We start from the raw sequence: 26,591 nt of genomic DNA on the forward strand, positions 1-26,591 counted from the left end.
AATGCTTCTGGAACATGGCCATACAGCGTGGAACGTCACAACAACCCAATGATTTCGACCATGAAAGCCTCTGACAACAGTTACACTGAGTTTAAGAAAAAATTCCACTTATTAAGTAGCCTAATGTTCCAAATGTCTAAATTTCTAGTCCTCACTGAATTATAGGAGAATAAGGTGGGCACAGCACCGATTTATCGAAGTATTATAGGAAAGGATATATTGAGAGGATGACACTAGTGTTTTAAAATGTTAGTTAAATAACGTACAAAAAATTTCAAACAATGTAAAAAAAAGCCTGGAAAGGAATCAAGATTAAACTAACGAGGGCCTAAAGGTCTAGAGGTTAAGCAGGGTCAATCCTGGTTAGCACTTGGATGGGAGACCGTCAATGAATACCAATTGATGTTAGAAAGGTATTGGCAAAACCTCCTCTGAATATCCAGCGTCTAAGGAAAACCCTATGCAATCCATGCAGTCGCTGTGAGCCGACAGGCAACCTGAAGGCACCTAAACATAATATGGAAATTTATTTCAGCTTTTTTTCTTCTTTGTATGATATGTGCAAAGAGAAATGGAAGAGGGGGTAATGTGTCAATTTGAAGCCTTGATGATATTGAACTTACTGTTTCTATTCTTGGAGATACCATCTCTTAACACATAGATCACACAAGAAATTCACAGATACATACGGTGACTCAAAAGAGACTTGGAAAAACATAGCATATCCAGTAAGATGCTTTTCAGTTTTAACAAAACTGCAAAAATCCCTTTAATACAAAATGTATTAGCAGTTTGTTTTAGTTATTCTAAAAACTTTTTAAAAAATATGCCAGGCATCTCTCTTATTGAAGATTTCTGGCCCCTCCCCTCCTAATATATATATTTATATTTAAAAAAAACTTATACAGAACCGGATGGTAATCATTCTTTTATTACACATTTGTGTGATAAAGTTGATATTTGGAGATCATGCACAATAATGTCACAGTTATCGTTACAGCAGTATAATGAATAATGATTTTTAAACCTAGGTTTCCTGGCTTTGTACACAGTATTTGTTTCATTTGTTTTATTTAAACTGAGTATTTGCTGTCTTTCTTCAGCTACAAAAAGTGTAATATACCACATTAAACTAACATCTGAAAATTGGCACAAATGGCAATCTTTGTCTGATTTCCAGGAAGATTCCAGTATTTATTACAATATATCACTGGATAGAAATAATATATTAAATATGACATTTTATCACTCTAAGAAAGTAGTCAGAAATGGAAAAAGAACACCCAATCTAAATTGTTGCAGGATATGTCATGTTTAGACAAAGACTTTTCAAAATGGGAAAGCATTATATAAAGTTCAAGTTATTAACTTATCAAGTTATTAACTCTGACAAGTTCTCTTAAATTAAAAACATGGGAAACAGAAGTCAGCTTTTAATGCCAATTTCATGGTATAAATCTCCATCAGCCACAGTAGTTTTTTAAAACAATGCAGGCAGACATAGGGTCAATTCTCATCTGTATTAGTGGCAAAATGCTGTATTCTCCATTTACATTTAGTAAAAAAAATCTGTTTGGGGTGTGATCCACAGTTTGTGCTGCACTGCATAACACTGCTCAGTGTTTCATTTACACTACTGAAATACCTCTTTACATCTGGGAAAATGCTAACTCTGTGGCCATATTGGTTTTGGGTAAGATACTACAGCCAGGAGGAACTGCTTCAACCCTTCTTGTCAAGATGAGAACTGTAACATCTATATGTCCTCACTTAAGAAAACATGTTGAGGCTTGCAAGTCACAAGAAGCTTATTCCAATTAACTAAAGTTTATTGGGGATGAGCAGGTCTCCTGGCCTCCGTTGCTTGATCCAGCTTGCTTGCTGCCTGAATATGCCTACTTGTACAGCCATTACATCCATGAGGTTTTTTTAGCATGATATTTGAACTTGGCAGGAACCATTTATTTGGTTTGTTCTTCCCCCAACAAACCAGGTAAATAACTGTACAAAATGCCAAAGGCTATTCCTCTGACTTATTGGAAGAAAGCCAATAAGAATGCTGGCACCTATTGGTTCAGGCATCATGTTCAACCAGAAGTCAGTAGGTTAGTTGCTGTTACTAGAAGAGGTAGCACTAGGAGCCGGCACACTACTCAAAATTGATAAGCCAGCTTTCCCATGAGATTCTGATGCCCTATGATGTCCAAACTTGCCCTATGTCGTTGTAGTTGCTCACTTATCACTGATTGTGCTGAGGACAAATGCAGATCAACAACATGTACATGTGCATGTGGATTGGCTGTTAACATATTTGTCATAATCAAATGAATTTATTAATCATTCTCATATTTCTGTTTTGTATATTTATTAATATGCCTGGTGATTTAGCAAGAGGAGGGCAGAGAGGATGGACAAACATAAAAAACATCAAATCAAATAATCTCTCCTAATGTTAAATAGTATAATATTTTTATTAATGCAAAAAAAATATAACCAAAGCTGACCCAATTCCTACTATCACCAAACAAGGTAGTGGAACTTTTCCCACAAAGCCAAACCACATGTACCAATTAGTACTAATTTTGTACTGCTTTTGACCCATAATATCTCAGGAAAACAATGGGAGGTGTAACAGACTCATGATAAAAGTTAGCTACACAAAATACCAACTGAAATTTTATGTGTGCAGGGCCTTTGTCTTTTGAACAAGTAAACTGTGTAAAGCATTCATTTTTTTCTAATTCACACTGAAAATAAATTTTAGAGATATGTATAAAGAAACCCACTTAGACACTATTATACCTCTGAAAACTATATTTTAACTGAAAAATACAAACACTGTATTCAAAGCACAACAAATATGTGCATATTAAATAAAGAAATGAGCAATTCAATCACTACATATATATACAAATAAGTGCTTATGCTTACAAAGAACATACTTGCTCAAAGTCTCATATTAATTGCTAACTTCAGAAGAAAGTTAGACATGAGGATAAATGTTTAATTCATGCTAGATATAGGCACATAAGGTCTACTTCTCAAAAACAGATGAGATGGTAAACCTCTATCTGGATGATATCACCTTTTTTTGCATGGAGGAGTATTCAATCATGTGAATGATCTATACCTTCAAACAAAATCCTGGAAAGGAAAAAAAAATCCCTGACTGGTCCTTTTCCTGACATGCCCATTTTCTGCATGTAGTAACTGACATATTTTATCACATAATAGTAGTGACTGCATAGAAGGTGCACCCCCATTTTTTGGGTGGCAAAATTGGTACTTTTGGTACCAATTTGGTACTTTTGGTACTCGCATAATAGTCACACCTTGCCCCTTGGAGCTATGGGGTTCCTTCAGCTACGAGCTGAAGAAACCCCCATAGCTGCAAGTGGTGCAGGTGAGTAAAGCCTCTTTTACTCGTGCACCTGCACTTTTTTCACCATGTAAGAGTGGGGGGGGGGAGGTGACTATTATGCGATGAAATATGGTATGTTAATAAGGAGACGCAGTCCAACATGTGAATCCCAGCTGTAGGATTAAGAAGCAGTGTCTAGGCACCAGTTTACTTATTTGCATGAACATCAAAATCTTTACCTGATAGGAAAATAAAATAAATTTTGAACTGGATATTCAAATGTCATTGCCTATTTTAAAATAAGATTGTAACAAAATGGTCTAAGTGTGTTTCATCTAAGTATCAAAATATATGGCATCAGTATATCCATTTTCCTTTAAATTGGCTAAATACAAATTAAAGTAGTTCAGATGCAATGCAAATTAAACTAGTCCTGCATTACATAAAACACTAACATCAGAATTTGAAGTGGGGAAGTGTCAGTGCACACAGATACAGTCATTTCAATAAATCTGCCTATACATAAGTGTCAGTGATTGGCTTGGGAGCCAGTGTCACAAGGAATAAGATTTAGATTCTGGCCTCTGATACACCAACGATTTCTTTCTTGTTGCTGTTGTGATTATAAGGATGAATACAAAAATCCATGCAGAACTATTTTTCAGGAAATGATACAATAAAACAATTCAGTACTAAGGAGAAGAACTAAAATATTTAAATAAAACAAGTGCCAATTTATTTAAAGGCCAGAAACATTTATTGTTTTTGAACTGGACTGACTGTAATTAATTTGCTTAAGCAAAACTCCAAAATTAAATAACCCACCATGTCCATCTTAAATAAGCCACAGTACTGAATTTCTTCATATTCCAAAGATGTTTCAAGGCAAATGCGTCCTTGTAATTTCAGAGTCAGAAAGTCCATCTTCTTGAAGAGAGGGCTCATAATCAGCAGCGTTATTTGCCAAATCAACATCTGGTTCATCATTGCTCTCTGCACTATAATCCACTTCTTCAAGGAAGCGAGGTTCATCTTCGTCCAAAACATATGTAGTAGGGCTATAGCGACAATGCCAAAGAGAAAGCTGTTAACTCTAATATCTCAAATAAGACAATCAATAGATTATGGGAAATAGGAAATTCCTCTCACCTATTAAAAGCCAAGATGTCTAAGAAAGGAAAATTCTACCAATTCCTATGCAAGCGGAATCACTGGTTGCTGTCCATTTGCACTTAGTAAAACACAACATTAATTTTTATTCACACTGATCTTAAGAAATATCAAACAATATTGTTAAAACTTCCCTCTGAACAAAATCTAGTCTTTAAAATTAATTCACATCTAATATTTCAAGTGTAATTTCATTTGAAAATGTTAAAAGGATTTTAAAACAAAGACCTATGTATATCCTGCATAAAATCTGTTGCTTCAAATAGAAGATTGGATTCATATTTTTAGATTAGGGTCTAAATTATGTATACAGTATCTCCAGCTACTTGATGCAGAGCATTTCATATGTGCAAATCTCTAGAGCAGCGTTTCTCAACCTGGGGGCTGGGACCCCTGGGGGGAGGTCACAAGGAGGTGTCAGAGGGGTCACCAAAGACCATCAGAAAACACAGTATTTTCTGTTGCTCATGGAGATTCTGTGTGGGAAGTTTGGCCCAATTCAAATGTTGGTGGGGTTCAGAATGCTCTTTGATTGTAGTTGAACTATAAATCCCAGCAACGACAACTCCCAAATGTCAAGGTATATTTTCCTTAAACTCCACCAGTGCTCACATTTGGGCATATTGAGTATCCATGCCAAGTTTGGTCCAGATCCATCATTGTTTGAGCCCACAGTGCTCTCTGGATGTATGTGAACTACAACTCCAAAACTCAAGGTCAATGCCCATCAAGCCCTTCCATTATTTTTTGTTGATCATGGGAGTTCTGTCTGCCAAGTTTGGTTCAATTCCATTGTTGGTGGAGTTCAGAATGCTCTTTGATTGTAGATGAACTATAAATCCCAGCAACTCCAAAATGACAAAATCAATCCCCCTTCCCCAACCCTACCAGTATTCAAATTTGGGAGTATTGGGTATTTGTGACAAATTTGGTCCAGTGAATGAAAATACATCCTGCATATCAGATATTCACATTACGATTCATAACAGTAGCAAAATTACAGTTATGAAGTAGCAACAAAAATAATTTTATGTTTGGGGTCACCACAACATGAAGACCTGTATTAAGGGGTTGCAGCATTAGGAAGGTTGGGAAACACTGCTCTAGAGCTTAGGATGTGTAATAGATTTCATATTCATCTTTAGGGATCCAAATGAGAATGTTTCATATCACTGTTATTTGTTATATTTGTTACCGTACATTTCTTTAGATGTTCACTTGCTAGATAATTTGTATATTACTATCACTATGTCATGCAAAGAAACTACCAGCATAAAAATAAAAGACACATTATTTTACTACCTTGTTACTTTACAACTGGATTCAATCAGTTCATTTTCAATGTCAAAGAGAGTAGATGGCAGGTTGTACTCCAGTGGCGATGTTAATCTTTTCAAACGCAATAAGCCAGAACAGAACTTAGCTCCCATTTCTTCTAGTTCGTGTGTCCCAATCTGTAACCCCTAGTTAGGGAATAATATATATACTGAGAAGGCTGTTTAAAGGAATCATATGCAATATAATGTATGAATTGAAATACAGACTCCTGATGCAATGTGTGTTTGGGAAATACAGACTCCACTTTTGTGTGAATCACAGATAATATGAAGAATCAATAACTCTTTAAACTGTCTAAGATACTAGTATTATGCAGTCATATCTCCTCCACCTGTTCAAATGACAAACAGAGGGGGAGATGGGATGGATGCATCAATTTTGTTACTAATGGCTCCATTCATTCCACATACATTTTGACTCTCCTTCACAGACAAATAAGGACTGGAAAGTGATGCCTGTGATTGGATTAAAAGCACACAGAATCCTCTTTAATACAGTCAACTCAAAAGAATGACACAGCAAACAAGGTCTTGCTTTTTGCTCCACACATTCAGGAGTAGATGAGGAGAATAATACCTTCATTGGGCTAATATTCCCATACAAACTACCTGCCTTTAAAATGGGTTTCAACTATGTGAATTTTTATTTTTAAAAAGAAGTTGCAGGGCCCCAATCTGAAATGTGCCCCTGTTCCAAGATTTGGGACCTTTCTACAGAAATTCACCTTCCATTGAGGGGCTTTTTACTGTGAACAATAGTTTGGGGGGAAAGGCAACTGTACGGAGCATCACTTTTGGCAGAAAATTAGCATAGGGTCATGAACTGAACAAAAACATCTACCTATTCTAGAGGGGTAGACTAAAAAATATGTTTTTATTGAAATGTACAGTTGCACCTTTGGTCAAATACAGTATGACCCCCTTATCCAAAGTTTCACTTATCCTTATATATAGGCAACAGGGGGTGGATCCTCCAAGTAAAGCATGCTTCTTAAAAATGTTTACTGAAATGTATAGTTGCATCTTTGCGTACAGTACGACTCCCTTATCCAATGTTTCACTTCACACTCCAAAAATATTTCTCCTTTCCTTGGAATAATTTGTGGGTCTTTCTAGGCCCTCCAGTGTGATTTTATGTTATGCCTCCCCCCCACACACACACACACACCTGCACAGATGTGGAGGTCATATCATACACTCAGACTTGTTTGTTACCTTGTACTTCCCCTGATCACATCCACATAATGTACTTTCCATGGTGTAACTCCTTTGAACACCTATCTCTCTCCAAACAACTACACGTGCTGTGGACTCCTTAGACTTTTCCACAACAAAACTGCAGCTGCTCATGCAGAATGCTGGGGCTGTCTGACTCAGAATCTTAGGAAGTGTCTACAGGAAAGAAGCATTTTAAAGGTAGTTTGAAACAATTTTATAACATTAAGAAGGTTAATTATTATAATTAGAACACTTATTTTAAGTGTATGTAAAGTTCTCTGGAGTTTGCCCAATGTATGTTTTACATGCAAAAAACAAATAGACTGATAAAAACGAGAAAGGGAGAAAAAGGTAGTAGAAAAAGCCATCTACACCTTCTATGATGACTGGTACAAAATCAGCAATAATTATTATTCCACTACAGGCCACCTCAACACACATACTTCTTAATATACTTTGCCCAAAAAGTCTATTTCAAGAATGCTTTCTTGCCCAGTTTTTCCAATAATGACGTATAGAAACATCAACTATTTTAACAACGTAATCTTTTTTTTTTTACTGCTCTTGCCATTCCATCTGCCATTTCAATCAGCTAGAATAAGTAAAAGTTAGGTAAATCTAGTAATATGAACCAAAGAGATGTAGGAAAATCCAACACATGGATAATAACACCATAATATTTGTGGCACTTTACCAGATTTAGTGCATTTATTCCTGATGGGATGGCTGCAAATCATTCTCATGCATACATATTTATGAATTATCAATATATTTATTTACTAAAATGTGTTAGTTATGTTACTGTTGTGTGCCTTCAAGTTGTTTCTGAATTATGGCAATGCTAAGGTGACCCTATTACAGGGTTTTCTTTGCAAGAATTGTTCAGAGAGGCTTATAATTTTATCAGAGACTGAAAGAATATGATTTGTCCAAGTAGGGATTCAAAACCTGTTCTCCATAATCATATTCCATTGCTCAAACTACTACATTATTTTGATTCTCATCAATCTCAGCAAGATGTCCCTGAACAGAATTGCTTCTTCTATTTATGGAATAAAGCAAGTTCCTGTACTATGTCCTCTGCTGGGGGAAAGAAGAAAATGATTATTTTAACATTCTTCCTGCCATGTAGCTTCCTTTGTGTTCCAATTTGTGACACTTTTGCTGGTGGGAGTGTCTTATGAGCATAAAATTACTTCTTCTGGTGGCAATAAATTCCATTTTTAGTGGACAAAGAACAAGATTTGGAGTGAGAAAGCAAGACTGCTATTCAACAAGTCTGCATTGTCAATGATAAGGAGTGCTGGGAACCACTGTACAACAACATTTGGAGGATTGCACTTTGCCCACTTAATGAAGCATAGTACAATAGAGTCTCACTTATCTAACACAAATGGGCTGGCAGAACATTGGATGAGTGAAAATGTTGGATAATAAGGAGGGATTAAGGAAAAGCCTATTAAATGTAAAATTACATGATTTTACAAATTAAGCACTAAAAAATTATGTTTTACAACAAATTGACATAAAAAGCAGTTCAATACACTGTAACATTATGTAGCAATTACTGTATTTACAAATTTAGCAGCAAAACATTGCAATGTATTGAAACAGTTGTGGATCCAGGTGGGAGGCAGACTGCATTGGATAATACAGGACACGTTGGATGAGCAAAGGTTGGATAAGCGAGACACTATTCTATTAGCAAACTGATGAGAATTGTGATGCCTTCTGTATAGGAACTGAATAAAGAAGAAAAGGATGGAAATAATCCAGCAGGAAGATACACTTGTCTAAACAGGTTTAAAATATTACAGCAAAGGGATCAAATTATTTCTTCTGATAACAGTTGAAGTTTGCTTTGCACATTTTTAATGAAATAGATTTGTCTTTCATTGCATGCAAAATTAGACTTATATTCAGTCATAAAATTCAGGGCATTTTATATTGTGTGCTTAATGTTGTCACAAGAGGGCAGTGCACAGGGAGAATTCTAACCCATCTATAAGAATGGAAGTAGTAGAAAATAATGATAGGATTTTTTATATTAAAATTTTACAAAAGTACTACTGACTGGCAACTTATAATTTAATGACCACCATTTAATAGTTATACTAAAAATTAAACAGGAAATAAAAGTTTGCTATGTCCTTGTATTGATTAAATATAACTCACCCGATAGCCAAGGTCTTCAACCAGTTCACAAGAGGCAGCACTAGTATGCCACATTGTTTCCTTGATGCTGCAGCCATACATGAATACATTTTTCTTACGAGAATGACCATGATAATCACAAAAAACCTACCAAAATTAAAAAGAGAGAGAGAGAGGAAACCTTACATACATCAGAAATGGAGATTAGGTTTTTCCATATTCCAGCTCATCAGCTCACAGTTGTATGTTCAATGTCTGTGTGGCTTTTTCTTATTTGAGCTATACATTAGCTTCAACAGGATGTTACATGTCTGGCTGAGATGTGACAATACAATGTACCATAATTTATCTGCTTAGGAAAAAAGTGCATGTTCGTTTTCGAGAAAGATATCTTTCTCCTCAGTTTCTTCTGATTTTAGAACTTGTTTTATCAAACTGAGCCTATTACACGTGTAATTGCTCAAAATATGAAGTGCAGTTTAGTGAGAGATGGAAACATAATAATAGATGTGATGGGCATAAAACTGTAAACTTTTGTAAAAAAAATATTTCACATAACAATAGGATCTTCAAGAAATAAACTCTGAAGAATAAAATGTATTAACACTAAATATTTTCCAAGTGCTCCAAACATGTTGTTTTAAAAAGAAAAGCACAAAAAACTTTGTTTCTTAAAAAAAGAAAATGAGTGCAGGGATAAATTTGACCTGGCAAACAGGCATCTCTTTGTTTACTTATTTGACCATTCACACATGAGGTGCCAATGCTAATATCAAAAAGAATGGCTAAGTCATGGGAAATAATTCACTATCCAAATTCCATGCTTTCCCAGCAAAACTGCAACAGCAGCTGAAACTGTCACAAGAGGGCAGTTCATAAGAAGATCCTTAATTACTCAACAGAAGCAAATGAATCATTCTTATATTTCAATGTCATAATACAGCATTATCTAAAACAATCTAATTCTTTTTTCATAGGAATTACATATTTCTGTGGCTCCAATATATTGATCATATTGGCATTTTTACAATATTATTTGCAAGGTTAACATGTAGATACTTCTGGAAAGATTTGTATTATATTTAAACACACAAAGATCTATCAAATATGTACACCTTAATTTGTGCAAAGTAATGGCATTTTTATACAAAGACAGCACTTGTTTAGTTGAATTAAACTCTGTAAAGATACACAGAGACTTACCAGTGGCAAACGTTTAATAGCGGCCAAATACTGGAGCAGGCCTTTGGCATGATAAATTGTAGGATGCAGATCTAGGTTTGGGTTTTGCCACTGCCTATTCAAGTCTTCCCCACTTAAAGAACAACGATGGCTGCAAGGGAAATATAATTTTAGCAAGGCCTTGTTTTATCAATAATAATAATAATAATAATAATAATAATAATAATAATACTTTATTTATACCCCACCCTCTCTCCCCAGAGGGACCCAGAGTGGTTTCCAAAGTATAACAAAAATGGCAAACATTTAATGCCAAGAGCAAATAAACAACAGTCATAACAAAACATGAAATAAAATAAACTAAATATAACTTATACATAACAGAACTTAAAGCAAGGATAAGATAAATACCAGTTAAAACACAATACATTAAAACAAGAAAAGCTTAATGAATAAACATTTTTTCTCCACAAGTAATATTATTTAGGTTCATTATTTTTGTAGCCATTAAAAGTTCCACTGCAATCTTCTTATGAAAAACAAACATCTTTAAGTCTTCTATTTAGCTGTCAAATTTTAAAAAATATGCTAAAATGAAGTAAAATGTTAAAAAGACATAGTTTACAACAATCTGATTTTCAACTGCCCTAGAAGAACAATAAATCCCCTGGTCAACTTTTGGGCTGTAAGCAGGTATGGATGATTTTATTCTCCAAAAGTCACCGATTCCTAGTTTTCTCCCACATTCATGTTATTGTGGCCAAGATTTTTCATTACAGGCAGTCCTTGAGTTACAAACATCAGACTTACATACAACTCATACTTAAGAATGGGGGTGTGACAATGGGAAGTAAGAAGAAATCTACTCTGAGGAAGGGAAATTCACTCCTCAAAAACTTATCAGGGGGAAAAGGTGTCTCCACTCTCCACTGAAACTTTATCACCAATCCTTGTTTCCACAACAAGCCAAAATGTTCAAAATGCAATTGTCATAGGGAGGGAAAGTGGAACTAAAGTCTTCCGAACAGTAGCACAAACAACAAAATAAATGTTACAGTTGTATTAACCCTTCCCTATGTTATCCAAAGCTTATATATACATATTATATATACATATATATGCACATACATATTTGGCTGGAGTTACACTTAAAAATGTACCTGTTCCGACACATACAAATTCAGCTTAAGAACAAACCTACAGAACTTATCTTGTTTGTAAATTGAGGACGGCCTGTATAGTTGAAGTTTAAGAATATGCTCATATGTTGCAGTGAAAAATGCTCAACAGATTTGGACAGCCTTATTTTAATTATTATGTGAGTGGGTTGGTGCCAAATTTAGTTAATGTGTACCCCCTACAAAATCAATGAAACCCGTTTCTAAGATAATAGCTTATTCTTTTCAATTGGTCTGTTCTAAACACAACCAAGCTTAGATATAACCTATACTTTTTATTCTACCAAGCACACAGGCATTCCCTAAAATATGGAATTGGCAATGCTTTCTGTTTCTTAAAACCCCATTTAACATACAATATTCTCAAGCAAGTCTTGGAACACTGAGCGCACTGATTCATATCACAATAAACTTTAAAGTTTATTTTAAAGGAAGTTCAGCAGATTAGATGCACAAAAATACTTCTCCACAAATAGAAAATTCCAAACATAACATTTTAAGCAGAGTTGGCAAGTCATCTTAACGTAAATCATGGAACCACAAGAGATAGCAAGTTGTTCAATCTACATAAAATGATAAGCAAAATAAATAAAACTGTGACTTTGATCAGGATGAGGAAGGCAGTCTAAGTTAAAGAAGTCTCACAACTGAGGTCTGGGAGTGTTCACATAGTACTACTGTGGCTTTCATTTAAAAGCTTACTTTCCATTGATGACCCCATCAGGATTAAGCATGGGTACAATTTTAAAAATATAGGATTCTCGTAAATTCTGGGCAGCAGGAGTATTACTCATGAGATATTCCAATGTTCCCTTCATAACCCAGCTTGAATTAGTCTCTCCAGGATGTACACGAGCAGATAAGAAAATATAAGGGCGGTTTCCTAGAATGAGCAGAAACAAAACAACACGGTACAACAAATCAGTTTTCACAGCAATCTTCTTATTAACAAGTCATAAATAAGAAATTTAATATGAAACATGACTTTGTCATCACGTTATTAACACAGCAATTTGGTTTCTGAATACCGAAACAGTGAGCTTGATTCCCCCAAAGCCTTTTAACAGAGCGATTTTAGAAAAACTAGAAGCTGCTTTGAGTCCCAGCTTTAGGGGGAAAGAATAAAGTAATGGATAGAGAGGAATCTGTATCTGTTTACTATGCCTTGTCAACCGATTGTTGCTACAGCAAAATGTAGCTGGGTTTTCCCTTTTAACTTCCCCTCTCACTGACACCAAACGAGGAATGATCAGGACAGGTTCAGTCTCCAGCTTTGAAAGGAAAGGTATCAAGGCACTAGCTTGACCCCATCGATCCTAAGCCAACCACAGAATAGCCACCAGAACATCAGCAACATACAAACAGGACACCTTTTCCCACATGCAGTGAGAGAGGTTTGAACAATGTGAAGAAACTCCATGATACATAATACCCCTGGTATGCCTTCCCAGGAACCACAGGAATGCAATCTAGTTGTCTCATCAAATAAAAGCCCCCACAATTCTTACCCACTGAAATCAATGAGACTTAAATACTTGCGCACCTTATATTTTATTGAGTAAACATACACAACTCTGTGTATACGCACAATCACATGACTGAAATAATGTACCTACGATCACAGGAGAACCAAAAAATGTTGTTTTTTTCATTTGCTGTTATTTTAATAGAGTCTCAGCAAAGGAGAGGAAAAGCTTATACTTACTGAACTGACAAATATGTTCATAGTAATTTGATTCTGGCATGGCTGTTATAGTTACTATAGGACAGCTGTTTCCTGAGAGGGTCTCACACAAGGTGTCTTGTCGAAAATAAATCTGCTGAGGATTGTGTGTCGATTCCAATTTTTGGAGATGCATCTTCATCACAAAGAGAAGGAGACTGTAAATCTATGTCCGTGGCTTGATTCATCTTTTACTTGTAGCTCAGCACGTTGCATTTATAGACTTTATAAATAATGAATTATTAACAACTATTTTAAAATATTGAGTAGTATTCTTTCAGTGACTAATTCTAATCTTGTCTCCATATATTGTTTTGTACTGTCTTTCATATTTTCTTTGTTGCATGTAATCAATAGGATTCCCAGAGACTGGGAAATCCAGTGCCTGACATCAGGCAAGTCATTCATTCTGATCCTTAGAGGAGGATTATGGCAAACAACAACTGGATATATCTTGCCAAGAAATCTCTACGATAGAGTTGTCACAAGTAGAAGTAAATGCAAAGGCACATAACAATAAGAACAATTATTATTTTAAGTATTTATGTAATCACTAGCTTGCCTCTCTGCTCCAAAAGATGTTCAAGGCAGTTAACAATACAAGATTATATTATTTAGAGTAAAATATTTTAATGGCAGTTTTCCTGAATAAAAATTATCAATAAATATAAAAATAAAATATTAGTTAAAATACAACATAAAGGTCAATCAACTAAAAACATAATAATGTTGGATAACATTGGTTGAATATTATAAAATATTGTTTGGATTGGCACTGTTTTAAGAATAGAAGAGTTCCTCCAGGTCAGAACACCTACTGAGATCCACAAAAGGCAAGTTTTGCTGACCACTCTTCCTCTTGTAGCTCTCACTGATGGACCTAGAGATTCTTAGAGAGGTGTTCTTTCTAGGAATTTCTAAGTCCCCCAGCTTGCCTCTATAATCAACCTTTGATGGAAGTAGACCGTAGAGCCATACTGGAGGACAAAGAGATTCCTAGACAAAATATTTTAATCAAACCCGGGAATAATCAAATCTATAAAAGTCAAATCTGAGATGTAGAGGGTCAGCTATAATTATTTTCTAAATGTTAAAACGTACTTGTGATATATATCAAATTACATGATCACTTGTCCCCAAAATAAATTCTGCATAGCAAAAAGTTATCATGAATGTATCCAAGTGAAAATCAACCTACCATTAAAGCAGAGTAAGTATATGGATAATGATATGCAAAGTAACAGACATCATCCTTATGTTGAAAGTTGATTGTGAAGGTAATTGTATAGTAGGATTTTCCTTTCTGGCCTCCTGCTGCAACTGAACTTCTTGAAAAGTGATTCCTAGAAACAATAAGTCAACTTTAGTTGAAATATATAATGATAATTAATTCTACCAGTGCATGTAAATAAACTGTTCTTCCAATATTACTTCTAGTACCAATTAATAAAGATTAAGGGTTGGGTTTTTTTTTTAGTTTTGGCAGAATGGGCTTTTGCAATATGCATTTAAGTAGGAAGAGGAGACGTCATCCTCCCTTATTATGGATGCTACAATTCTGCCAGTGGGTACCTAATACTGCATCTAGCCCCCTGTCAGTATATATCAAGTTAAAAGTCCAGTGTATTAATTTAATATTTGATGTAAATATTGCTAAACGTACTTGTAGTAACAAATGTCTGTTCCCACACGAATCCACCAAGGTCGTCCACTTAGAGCCTCTTGAACAGAGTACATGAGGGGCTGCATACCTTCCATAAAAATATATTATTAGACACACTGTATATGTCCAGCAAAGAAATGTACAATGTACTAGGATACACCATCACTTTGATTCCTGATATTATTAATGAATTCAACAGTTCATAGTTTCAAGATTATTCTGAATTGTTTCCAACTTTATATATAATAAGCAGTAGCTGCATTTGTGTGTCATATTTCTGACTGTTAAAAGCCATGAGGATAACAAACGATTAGCACTGAACATAGCTATTGGGAGCATGGTATGATTTGGAGGACCGAGAAGGAGCCTTTCTTGACTCTTTCTGCTTTCTCTTGTCCACTCAGCTGCACAAGCCACAGTTTACATTGCAGGATATTGTGGCTTGAGTGAGCCTGCTAAACGAGGATTGCAAACTGGGATTAGACCAGGGTTTGTAATACCTGTTTGTAGCATCTGATTAAACCAGTTTGTCATGACATCCAAACTGATGATCCATTAAGCCAAGCACTTGAAGGAAGGTGAGGGGACACACATGCACAAAACTGATATCAAACCTTTAAAGCAGAGTAGGGAGATATACAAGGTGCATATGGTTCCCAGGTCACTGGCCAACAGTCCCCCAAATCACCCTGCCAAAGTTCTGGGGAAACTACATCACTAAATTTCAGCAGTAAACTGGATATTCCCTTTTAAAACTAAAAGGAAATGCCACTTTTCAGGTTGAGGAAACTTGATGAAATTAGGGGCAAACCTGCGAAGTGTCATCATTAATAGCATTTCCCCTTCACAGCCAAATTTTGGCACTACAGTATTAGTAGAGAAGTAGCTGGAAGGATAACGGTGATACTGGAATGCCATCAACAGGTTTCTATGTCAGATTTTATATTCTCCTAAAAAAACTGCTTAAAACATTGTATCACTCTAGTTGTATCTCAGTCCGTTTTGTTTTATATCAGCAATTTTGCTATACTCCCTCTGATATACTGTAATCATCTTTGTGTTATGTAATTACTGTAATTATTAGTACTGGTAGGCCAACAATCAAAATTCAAAGTGGCTAGTGCAAATTCTAGTTATTTAAGCAGGCTTTGTTACCTACTCATTTTATATATGGCAAACTGTGCATGATGGTCACAGTGGTGGTAGGCAATCCCCACATTTTGATAAAATGTCCTGTTTTTCATACAAGAAAGAGAGGAATAAAGAGTTAAGTTTGCTGCCTTCAGTTCCTATACTTTTTCTGTTCCTTACTGACTTGAGGGACTCCTAAAGAATGCAGTTACAGAAACCACTAGAAAAAGGCTGTTGCTTGTTAAAGGGTGACAAATCCTATTCCACACAATTTTCTCTGGCAATTCTTCGTGGGATTGGGATCTAAAAGCTTTCAATGTTTCTTTCCCTTGTGATTTTGGGGGGGTTGGGGTTAAGAATTCGTAATACTGAAAGATCCCTCACACTTTCTAAGTTATTTCTTTGTATATGAAAGATAAATATGTCTTACCATAATTAAACTGACTGTTTGTCTTTTCACAGTTGATTATATTAAATCGGTAAGCAATGCCTGTCCGCATTCCACTGACTTCAAAATAAAACCACTGATGATAATGATTGCTGTTTATATCAGAGTTCAGAATAAGATCATATTCATTTCTAGAAATGAGCAGAAAGAAGTAATTAAAATTAACATAATCTAAAGTTCAATGATGGCATAAAAATAACAAAAATATCTTACTTTCTGATCTGAATAACTTTCCGTAAATTTCCTGACTCAAATTTGGAGTTGAACTTCAAGACATCTCCTTCATCTGGTATTGGATAACTAAAAGGATAAAATTACAAGAAATGGGAGGGAAGTAATTTAATTATAATTTAATACCATACTCATTACGTATAACAAATGGTGATGGAAAAACATTAATTCATTCCAATGATGTCTATAAATGTCACGTATAGTGACATTTTTATGATTTACGGTAATCATTAAACTGCTTTATGTTCCAGAAAAGGTTACACAATGAACACAATTCATATTCTTTAGATTTAAAATATATGACTGAATTTAAAAAAGTAGAGTAGACAGAACCTTTCTATGTTGCTTATCAAGTGTGGTATCTAGAATAAAGCATTACATAATGTCACCTTTCATAAAGTATGAAGAGTAATGTCCTATTTCCACTGAACAAATTGTGATTGTTTTGGTTTCTGAAGCTGAATAACTTATTGTTGGTTTATTATTGCAACTAAATTTACTTTGTCATTTTTTTACAATTTTGTATTGTCTTATAAGCACTGATGTTTTAATATGTATTTATTTAGTCAATTGGCTTAATTTATATCCCAACTGTATCCCAATTGAAACCCAAAGCGGCTCACACATGAAGTAACGCAAGACATATGCATGGAATATCAGTTATAAAAAGCTTTTACAACAATTTTTGAGTCTCATTGAGTCTCAATTGGGAGAAAGGCAGGAGATAAATTAAATCAATTCGATAAATACAAATTTAAATATCAATACTTTAAAATACAAAATTGTAAAAACAATGATAAGGACAATAAAAATGTAGCACAAGAAGCCCCCAAAAGAAGGTTCTACTTAATCACTAAATGTTCAATATGGATCTAGTCAAAATGTATTTACAGTGGTCTAAACACAGAATATAACTCTTAGCAGTCTAGAAAACCAGCTAACTATCACATCATCACTTTATTCATCGCCTTCTAAAAAGTATTTATGTACAAAATATTGTTGTAGAAAAGAGGCCACAGAATAATGAAAATGGGTATTGTGAAACCTACCTGACATTATCAAGATCATAAATCACTCTGTCTATAATATCGTTAGGGTGGATCAGCCTTTCAATGTCTTGGTTAATTTTAGTCCTATAATGATAAAGAGAGTTCTCATGTCATATTTTTCAACTGTTGGGTAGAACACTAGAGTATCACCTACAAAACTCATTTGGAAAGCAAAGGGACACTGAAAACCAAAGTATGGTTCTGCATATTCTCCTGCTTATTGTTTGCAAAACCAATTATTTTATGAATGTAAAAAAACAGCCTGTTTTCAAAGGAAGCAAGGCTTTCAAATATAGTATTTATATTCCTAATCAGAGGAATCATTTCCTTTCACGTGTCTAAGTTTGTATTAGTAATCATTTTTTCAAGTATTGTTAGTAGGTAACATGAATGAAGATTTGAAAGTGAAGTTAGCAATTTAATCAATTATAACAGAAGATAAAGGTTAAAAGAGTTTCAGAGACTTATTGTGCAGTGATTGGGTTAGTATGACAGCCTCTCGCCTCTGGAAATGTCATTTTGAACATTATGAACTTAATGTCCCAGTACAGATATATTATCTGTACAAGGCAGGAGGGTTTTTTTTACTGGCTTCACTGTTTTGTAGACTGACCATGTCAAATGGCTCTTTCCATATCATAGACCCACTATTTGATAGAAATAAATGCTGAGAACTGCTTCAAAATATGTAGGAAAAGGATTATAAACACACAAACTATATAGCGGAGAGAGAGAAAGAAACTGCACAGAAGATTAATTCTCTTCGGGGCACTGGGGAAAGTGGCTCATTGTAGAAATACTATATTCGAGTAAGGACATGCCTTCCATTACTTCTGAGAAGTAAGAAGTGCAATTTGGGCTCTTACACCAACATTTAAAATAGTTGAACTTTCCAGGAACTGAAACTCTTAACACACAAACCCATCTCTGAAAACAGAGAACATAGGTTTTAAATCTACTCATATCAAATACAGGTCTTCTTAAATGTAAAGCCTGACTGATTTGTCAAACAGTTTTGTGAAGGACTAGTGACTTCCACTATATAATAGGGACTTCTTTAGTCTCCCATCCTTATTCCCAATACTACACAATAGAGAAGAGGAGGTTACAAAGGGAGGTGTGATACATTTCATAAGCAGCACATGGTCTGATGGCAGGTGGATGACATCAGACACACTGCACACAATTCATATCAATTTTCAAATTTATACTGAGAGTTCTGAGTTAAAGAGTTCTCAAAGTTGCTTAATATATGAAATGGATCCACATACAACAGATATTTGCAATGAAATATGTGGAATCTGACACTCTTAAAGTCTGATCTTATGATAATGCGTACAATTTCCTTTTGGTAATAATCAAAAGTGGGCTTTTCTTTACTCATGTTCTAGAGATAACTAAAAACCAATTGGAATTTCGATCCTATCAATTTGGAATACAAGGTTCAAGGAAACGGCACACACCCATTCACTGCCAACTATTGTCAAAAAGGAGTTCAAGAAACCCCGATGTTATGAAGGAGAAATATTCAATATTTCTTTCACATACATCAGAGTTCGCATGTGACTGCCAGCCATTCTCTTCTTCCTTGTGGAAGAAAAGGAATAAAATTTGAGATTACATTTTGTAAATTCTTAAGACTCCTATGCTTTTCTTAAAATGATGATGAAAATAATGATGATGGTGATGATAATGATGGTGATGATACTTTTCAGCATTAATATCAGATTAAATGAAGAGGTGCTCATACATAATCTCAGTAATCTGTATAACATTCCCATCCAAGTCATTATAATCCATTCAAGTTGCACAATCCTTTAGTTGGTGGAACTAAAGGATTGTGCAAAATCACCTTGGGATTTCAAGGGAGGAAAAAAAATCTGAACTGGGGACAACTTTGCTCAGACTTGTTCACTAAATCAAGCACTGTCTCTCCTGTTTCATGAATTAGCATTTCACATTGTATGTAATGAAATGAGTACTCAAGTTTTCAATGGACTTCTAACTTAAGTTCACAAATCTTGAAAGTCCATGGGATTCTCCCACATTAACTAATGACAATATATTCCGTATTGAGAAAAAGGATTTGCAAGGAAAAGCCACAGATTTGCACTTAAAATCAATGAAAATTGTCCCATCCCCTTATCTATTCATACACTAGATCAATGGTTCTCAACCTTTGGGTCCCCAGATGTGTTGGCCTTTAACTCCCAGAAATCTTAACAGCTGGTAAACTGGCTGGGATTTCTGGGAGTTGTAGGCCAAAACACCTGGGGACCCACAGGTTGAGAACCACTGCACTAAATCTAAGTTTCTGTCATCCACAAAGGATCCTCAATCTAACATTTAGCAAATTTGACTTTTAAATTTGAATTCTATTGCCCACCTTGTTAGAAATACTCACCTCTGCACTCCATAAGGTCTTTCAAGGATAGGTTCTTTAAATGGAGGTGGAATGTGTCCAAAATAATCAGGGTAGGCCACTTCTGAATATTCAGGAACAGACTTTGTATTTTTCACTATCTCAATATAAAGTTCAGGGTCATGAAGTTGCAATGCATCAGGCACCTCAGGCATCACTTGCTCTTCCACAGAAACTGAGCAGGAAACATCCTCCTCTTCCGGATCAGGTCCAGAACAACATAGCTTTCCTAGCTGGACAGATCTTCCCTCAAACAAAACACCTCCACAAGATGAAACATGCTGAAAAGATTTATTACAGGTAATTTCACTATGGCTACTTTTACATTCTTTTTTGGTCGTGACCTTTGAAGTATAAGACTGTTCATTTTTGGAAGTATTTTGCAAAGAAATTTTGTCGAAGTCTTTAATTATTTCATGGTTTAGGCACTGGCATGATGGAAGTAAATTCATTTGATCACCTTGTTGCTGCGGGATATTGTCCGTGCTATTATCATTCTTTACCAGACCCAAAAAGATTGGTCTTTTATTGCAGTCCTCTGTCTGATGAGTTTCCTTCATAGGAATTTCTATTGCATGATTTACTGGGGACTGCTCTACTCCAGCAGTAGGAACAACAATAGGTCCTCCTTGTGTTATATTGGTTGAAAGAGGCTTTGGTTCTTTGGAAACCAGGTCACATTCCTTAACATTAAAGACAGCAAAGGAAAAAATGATGGATCGTGGTTAGGTAGATTCAGACATTAGACATATTGCATAAGCATACACACACGCACGCACACACACACACACGCACACACACAGTCATCCATTCCCTCTCAGAAGATCTACAACTGTACATTTTTAAATGGGTTAAAAAATCAAAATGGGGAAGTTTTTCCAGGCAGAAGAAGCATATACCCAAAAATGAAGTGAAATAAGAAGAAAAGGGAGTCAAACTGCTGGTGAATCTGAAAGAACCAACAGTGTGTGAAAAATGGAAAGAGAAATATAGTCAGAATGGGATAGTCTACATATTGGTGATATATTGACAAAATGCCACATTACAAAAACAGCCTTGATGGACCAAATTAAGATTTATCCCTACTCTACCATCTTGTCTGCAATCCTAGCCCGTGCAATAAGGGATGGAGAAACAAAACTATGGGCCAAATATGAGCTTCCCGGTCTCCCAGTCCAGACCTACAGACTCAGACCATACCTACCACCAGCCCTGAGGCAGGTAAATAACATTATTTACTCTACCTTGGCCTGTTTCCCATCTACAATGCTGGTAGAACGAGAGAGAAAAGTGGAGGAGAAAGCTCTGTCTATTCCCCCCCCACACCTTGTATCTCAAACAAAAACATCTGAAACTCAACTCACTCAAGCCATCTGAGATTATCTACTACTACTTTAATATAGGCTGTAATGTTTCAACCAAGGAATATTGAGAGAAGATCTAATCTACCCCTGCAATAGATGATCGCAAGTAGTCAGGAACATGATAGCAACATTTTTTGTTCCAATCGAAGTCAAATATCTGTAATTGAAAAGTATATGGTAGTTCTCTTTAGTCAATATAGTTAATAATAAAATATGAATATAATAAAATATGAATGTATATGAAGTAAATATAAATTGCTGTAATTTTTTCAAAAAGCTATCACATTGCAGTCATGAACAGCATAAGTATTTCTTTCCATGCTGGACAAATCACCAGCCAATTTTGGCAACTCTATCAGTGTCACAGAGCTTTCTTAGGTGAGGAATACTCAGAGGAGGGTTTGTCAGTTTTTTCATCTAAAATATATACTACCCCAACTGGTATACATTGGTGGTCTCCCATTCAATTACTAACCAGAGCAAATCCTATTTTGGACCTAATTTATAAGGGTGATACTCCAAACATCTTATCATTTTCTCATCATGAAATGCCATACTTAATATTTTAAATTTATTTATGGTAATTACGTTCCACCAGTCTTCTACTATGGAAGTCCATCATTATATCTCACATTTCATCAACCAGGCAACTAAAATCCTAAATCCTAAATCCAATTAGTTCCAGCTAGAGAATATATACTGAATTAATGCGAACTTGGTAAGTCAACATTTATATAAGCTCAATTGTACATCATCATCATCACCACTATCATCATCATCTTTATTTCTACTCCACCTTTCTACCCATGGGGACTCAAGGCGGCTTACAATACATCACACAATGCAATAACTTTAAAAACATGACAAATGATAACATTTAAAACAATTATAAAATTGTGTCATGTATACAAGTTATAATATAGTTAAGATGCAATAAAATACTTATACAATTAAAATTACATTTAAAACTAAATATCCTTCCCAACTCCCACCCACAACCTCCTCAGCAGTGTGCCCTTCAGTCTCTCCCAAATGTCTGATAGCAAAAAAATGTCTTAACTTGCTTGTGAAAAGCAGGAAGAAATTGGGCTACATTGGTCTCTCTTAGAAGAGAGTTTCAAAGTCTCATAGCAACCACCAAAAAGGCTCTCTCCCTTGTTTCCACCAAATGTGCTTCAGAGGGTGGAGGGACAGAGAGAAGTCCCCCCACAGAGGATCACAGATTTCTAACAGGTTCATAGAGAGATATATGGTCCTTCAAATAACCTGGATCCAAGCCCTATAGGGGTTTATAGGTCAAAACCAGCATTTTAAAACCAGCACTTTGAATTGTGCCTGGAAATGGGATGGAAGCCAATGAAGTTGTTGCAATGACGGAGTTGTCCGCTCCCTGTAGCCAGCCCCAGTTAATAACATGGCTGCTGCTCTAGTTTGAACAAAGAATTGCTTTTAAATCTAAGGCAGCACCCGTTGTATTATTTATTTTTTATTAACATATTTAATATTACTGAAATATTTATTAACATATTTATAATCTAAAGTTCTGGGTGGGTTACAATAAAATCAGTTTAAACAATTTAAAGTTAAAATAATTAAGAGCATAAATTAAATAAAATAATTAAAAGTAAATTCAACACTTGAATTATTTAGAAATTAAATAATTTAAAAATTGAAGCAATATAAAATATCTATATACACAGATTATGAAATGTCAAAAGAGACATTCTATAGTTTAAGATCTATATTCAATGTTACACAAATATTTGCAAATTAATTAATTCTAATAAATTGCTTATAGCAATTATTTGTGCCTCCTCAACACAATAAAGTGTAAACAGCAAGCTTGTATATTTTGAATATTTGCTTGTATTTCCATGAAATAAACAGCTCAATACATTGGGTGGTACTTCCTCTGATTTCTCATGAACTGTATAAATTTTAAAGAAGGATACCAACATCTGTACCTGAAATTCTTCTGTAAATTCTGGGAAAAACTGTTCATACATCTTTAGATCTTCAAAAGGTCGTCCCAATTCATGCTTTGGTTTCAATTTGTTGATATCCGTCTCTATGTCATCATTCTAGGAAAGGGAAGGTCAATTTACATTAACACATACTTGTAGTGACTGATAAAAATCAGTTTAAATATTTAAAGAATATTTGAGGACACAATTAAGGAGGAAACACAAGAGAAACTCTCACATGCAGATTACTCAGAGGCGATAAAACTTCTGTTTATGAGCATAAACTTCTATATATGAACCAGACACAAGCTGACAGAAAGACTATACTAAGGTTCATTCCAATTCCTTGCCAAATGTTATTTATGAATCAAAAACAATGGTAAAGAAAACTCCTATAGGCTGCTAAAAAAAGCAATTACAAGGAAAGTGAAGGAAAGACGGGAAACATTTGGATCCCAAAAGGATTAGCCTTGGTCAGGATGAGATGGTAGATGGGAGAGAAAAAGTGTATCCATTAGATCCCATATTGCCTACTTCTGATATATAATCCTAGAATTCTAGAGCGGGAAGAGACCCCCAAGGGCCATCCAGTCCAACCCCCTGCCATACAGGAGGGCACAATCAAAGAACTCCCAATAGACAGCCTCTGCAGAAAAGCCTCCAGAGGAGACTCTAACACACTCTGAGGCAGTCTATGCCACTCTGCAATAGCTCTTACTCTCAGGTAGTTCTTCCTAACCTTTCCAGTTGAATCTCTTTCCCTGCTATTTGAACCCATTGCTCCCTTGTGCCCTGGTCTCTACAGCAGCAGAAAATCAGTTTTCCCTCTCCTTCTCAATGGGATATCCTTTTAAATATTTAAACATGGTTCTCATGTTCCCTCTCTACCTTCTGTTCTCCCAGTTAAACATCTCTCAGGAGGAAAGGAGGAAGGGAGGGGAGGGGAGAAGAAAGGAAGGAAGGGAGGAAGGAAGGGGATGGAGGGAATGAGGAAAGACAAAAGGGAAGGAAGGAAGGAAGGAAGGAAGGAAGGAAGGAAGGAGAAAGAGACGGAGGAAAGAGGGAAGGAAGGGCGAAAGAGTGGGAGGGGAGGAAGGAAGGAGGGGGGAGGGAGGAAGAAAGAAGGAAGGAAGGAAGGAAGGGAAGAAAGGAGGTAAGGAGGAAGGAAAAAGAGAAGGAAGGAAGGATAGGATTGTGAGAGATGAGGGCCTGAGAAAAGAGACCATGGGGCCACATCTGGTCCCAGGCTTGGGTTTGTCCATACCTGCTCTATCCTATGGTTTATAATCTGCATGGATTAGGGGTGAGTTGACGTCAGCACTTCGTTCAGGTTCTTTTTGCTTACACTTATTATGATATACTCTTAGGCCCCATCTACACTTACCATTTTAATGCAGTTCAAACCTAGCTTCAAACTGCAATGGCCAGACAACAGAATCCTACAAAACCATGCAAAAGAAAGGCCTTAATGTGCATCAGTGCCCTATATTTATGTAATCACCATCTAGGCCTCAAACTGGTTCCAGAATTTCCAATGCAATTATCTGTACAACGAAATCACTTTCTTCAATTCCATTTGAAATTATATTAAATGGTCAGTGAACAGAGCCTTTTATGTCCAACAAATGCAATTGTGCACTATACAGAGAGATTCTCATGTTAAAAGAGCTTCAGGCAAGAAACGGAACATATAAAGATTCTGAACATTAAGACAAATAGTCTTAAACTGTATGGTCTTATCTGCTTTTGTTATTTCGTTTTGAACATAACAGCGCACATGTTAATGCAATATCATTATAATTGCCATATTGCCACTGTGATTAAGAAACAATCCATCATGGGGGGGGGGGGGGACTACATTTCATAATAGAACAAATAAATGAATTCCAAAATTTTGGCGCATAAAATGTGCTTTTTAATAAGTCACCTTTTGCTTTTTGGAAATATAAGTATTTAAGAATCTGGGTTTCTGATGTTAAAGACTTGTTCATTTGTTGCAACATTATACTATAACAGCATTCCACAATGGGCAACATATACTGTTATAGTATAATGTTGCCTATAGTATAGGCAACATTATACTATAACAGCATTCCACAATGAGCCCGACTACTCATTGGAGGAAAGAATAATAGAGGCAAAGATGAAGTACTTTGGCTACATCATGAGAAGAAAGGAAAGCTTAGAGAAGACAATTATGCTGGGGAAAATGGAAGGAAAAATGAAGAGGGGCCGACCAAGGGCAAAATGGATGGATGGCATCCTTGAAGTGACTGGATTGACCGTGAAGGAGCTGGGGGTGGTGACGGCCGACAGGGAGCTCTGGCATGGGCTGGTCCATGAGGTCACAAAGAGTTGGAAATGACTGAACAAATTAACAACAAAGCATTCCACACAGTGAAATTTTAGCACCTATAGTCATTTTGTAGAGTAACATACCAATACATGATTCCACTTCAGAAATCTTTTGTATTTTGGCTTATATACTGTACTCTGAATTTTACTCTGGTACATTAAAAACTTGTGATAGTAAAATCGCCATCTATGTAAAACGATGGCATATTTCTTTCACTTTGATGTAGCTCATATTTCACTACAGTTCTGCATAATTTGCTTCCTAGCCACACCTTCTATGCAATGCAGGGTGCATCTGCACTGTAGAATTAATGCAGTTTGACACCATTTTAACTGTTATGGCACAATACTATGGAATATTTGGACTTATAATTTTACAAGGTCTTTAGCCTTCTGTGCCAAAGAGTGCTGGTCTCTCACCAAACTACAATTCTCAGGATTCCAGATCAATGAGCCATAGCAGCAAAAGTGGTTTTAAACTGCATTCATTCTAATGTAAATGTTCCAACAGTTTCAAAATGTTTGCACGAGAACACACAAAAATATATGCCACATTTCGCCTCCTTTGAATGTTCATATAGCCCATTAGTAAAATAAAAAGTTGAGGAAACTCAAGAGAAGAAACTGACTTTGGCCCCTTC

General features: G+C 35.6%; 1 protein-coding gene across 7 annotated transcripts in view; it reads right to left on the bottom strand.

Annotated features, from left to right (window-relative positions):
- Window positions 1-913: 913 nt before the first annotated feature.
- Window positions 914-26,591, bottom strand: part of AGTPBP1 (ATP/GTP binding carboxypeptidase 1) — a 76,364-nt gene continuing 50,686 nt past the window's right edge. For 5 of the 7 annotated variants that reach the window (XM_060762101.2, XM_067464447.1, XM_067464448.1 and 2 more), the window contains 15 exons: window positions 23,596-23,712; window positions 20,250-20,950; window positions 19,394-19,432; window positions 17,846-17,929; window positions 16,779-16,865; window positions 16,548-16,696; window positions 14,987-15,074; window positions 14,522-14,666; window positions 13,306-13,459; window positions 12,303-12,483; window positions 10,444-10,573; window positions 9,262-9,387; window positions 7,084-7,260; window positions 5,834-5,994; window positions 914-4,419 (listed from right to left, as the gene is read on the bottom strand). In XM_060762101.2, coding sequence (XP_060618084.2) covers window positions 4,242-4,419; window positions 5,834-5,994; window positions 7,084-7,260; window positions 9,262-9,387; window positions 10,444-10,573; window positions 12,303-12,483; window positions 13,306-13,459; window positions 14,522-14,666; window positions 14,987-15,074; window positions 16,548-16,696; window positions 16,779-16,865; window positions 17,846-17,929; window positions 19,394-19,432; window positions 20,250-20,950; window positions 23,596-23,712 — 2,517 coding nt within the window. In that variant the 3' untranslated portion in view covers window positions 914-4,241. Of the gene's footprint in view, window positions 4,420-4,510; window positions 4,593-5,833; window positions 5,995-7,083; window positions 7,261-9,261; window positions 9,388-10,443; window positions 10,574-12,302; window positions 12,484-13,305; window positions 13,460-14,521; window positions 14,667-14,986; window positions 15,075-16,547; window positions 16,697-16,778; window positions 16,866-17,845; window positions 17,930-19,393; window positions 19,433-20,249; window positions 20,951-23,595; window positions 23,713-26,591 lie in introns of all 7 variants that reach the window. The other 2 variants (XM_067464450.1, XM_067464449.1) reach the window with 2 other exon arrangements.

Source organism: Anolis sagrei, chromosome 2 (genome assembly GCF_037176765.1).
Source record: "Anolis sagrei isolate rAnoSag1 chromosome 2, rAnoSag1.mat, whole genome shotgun sequence".
Lineage (NCBI taxonomy): Eukaryota > Metazoa > Chordata > Lepidosauria > Squamata > Dactyloidae > Anolis > Anolis sagrei.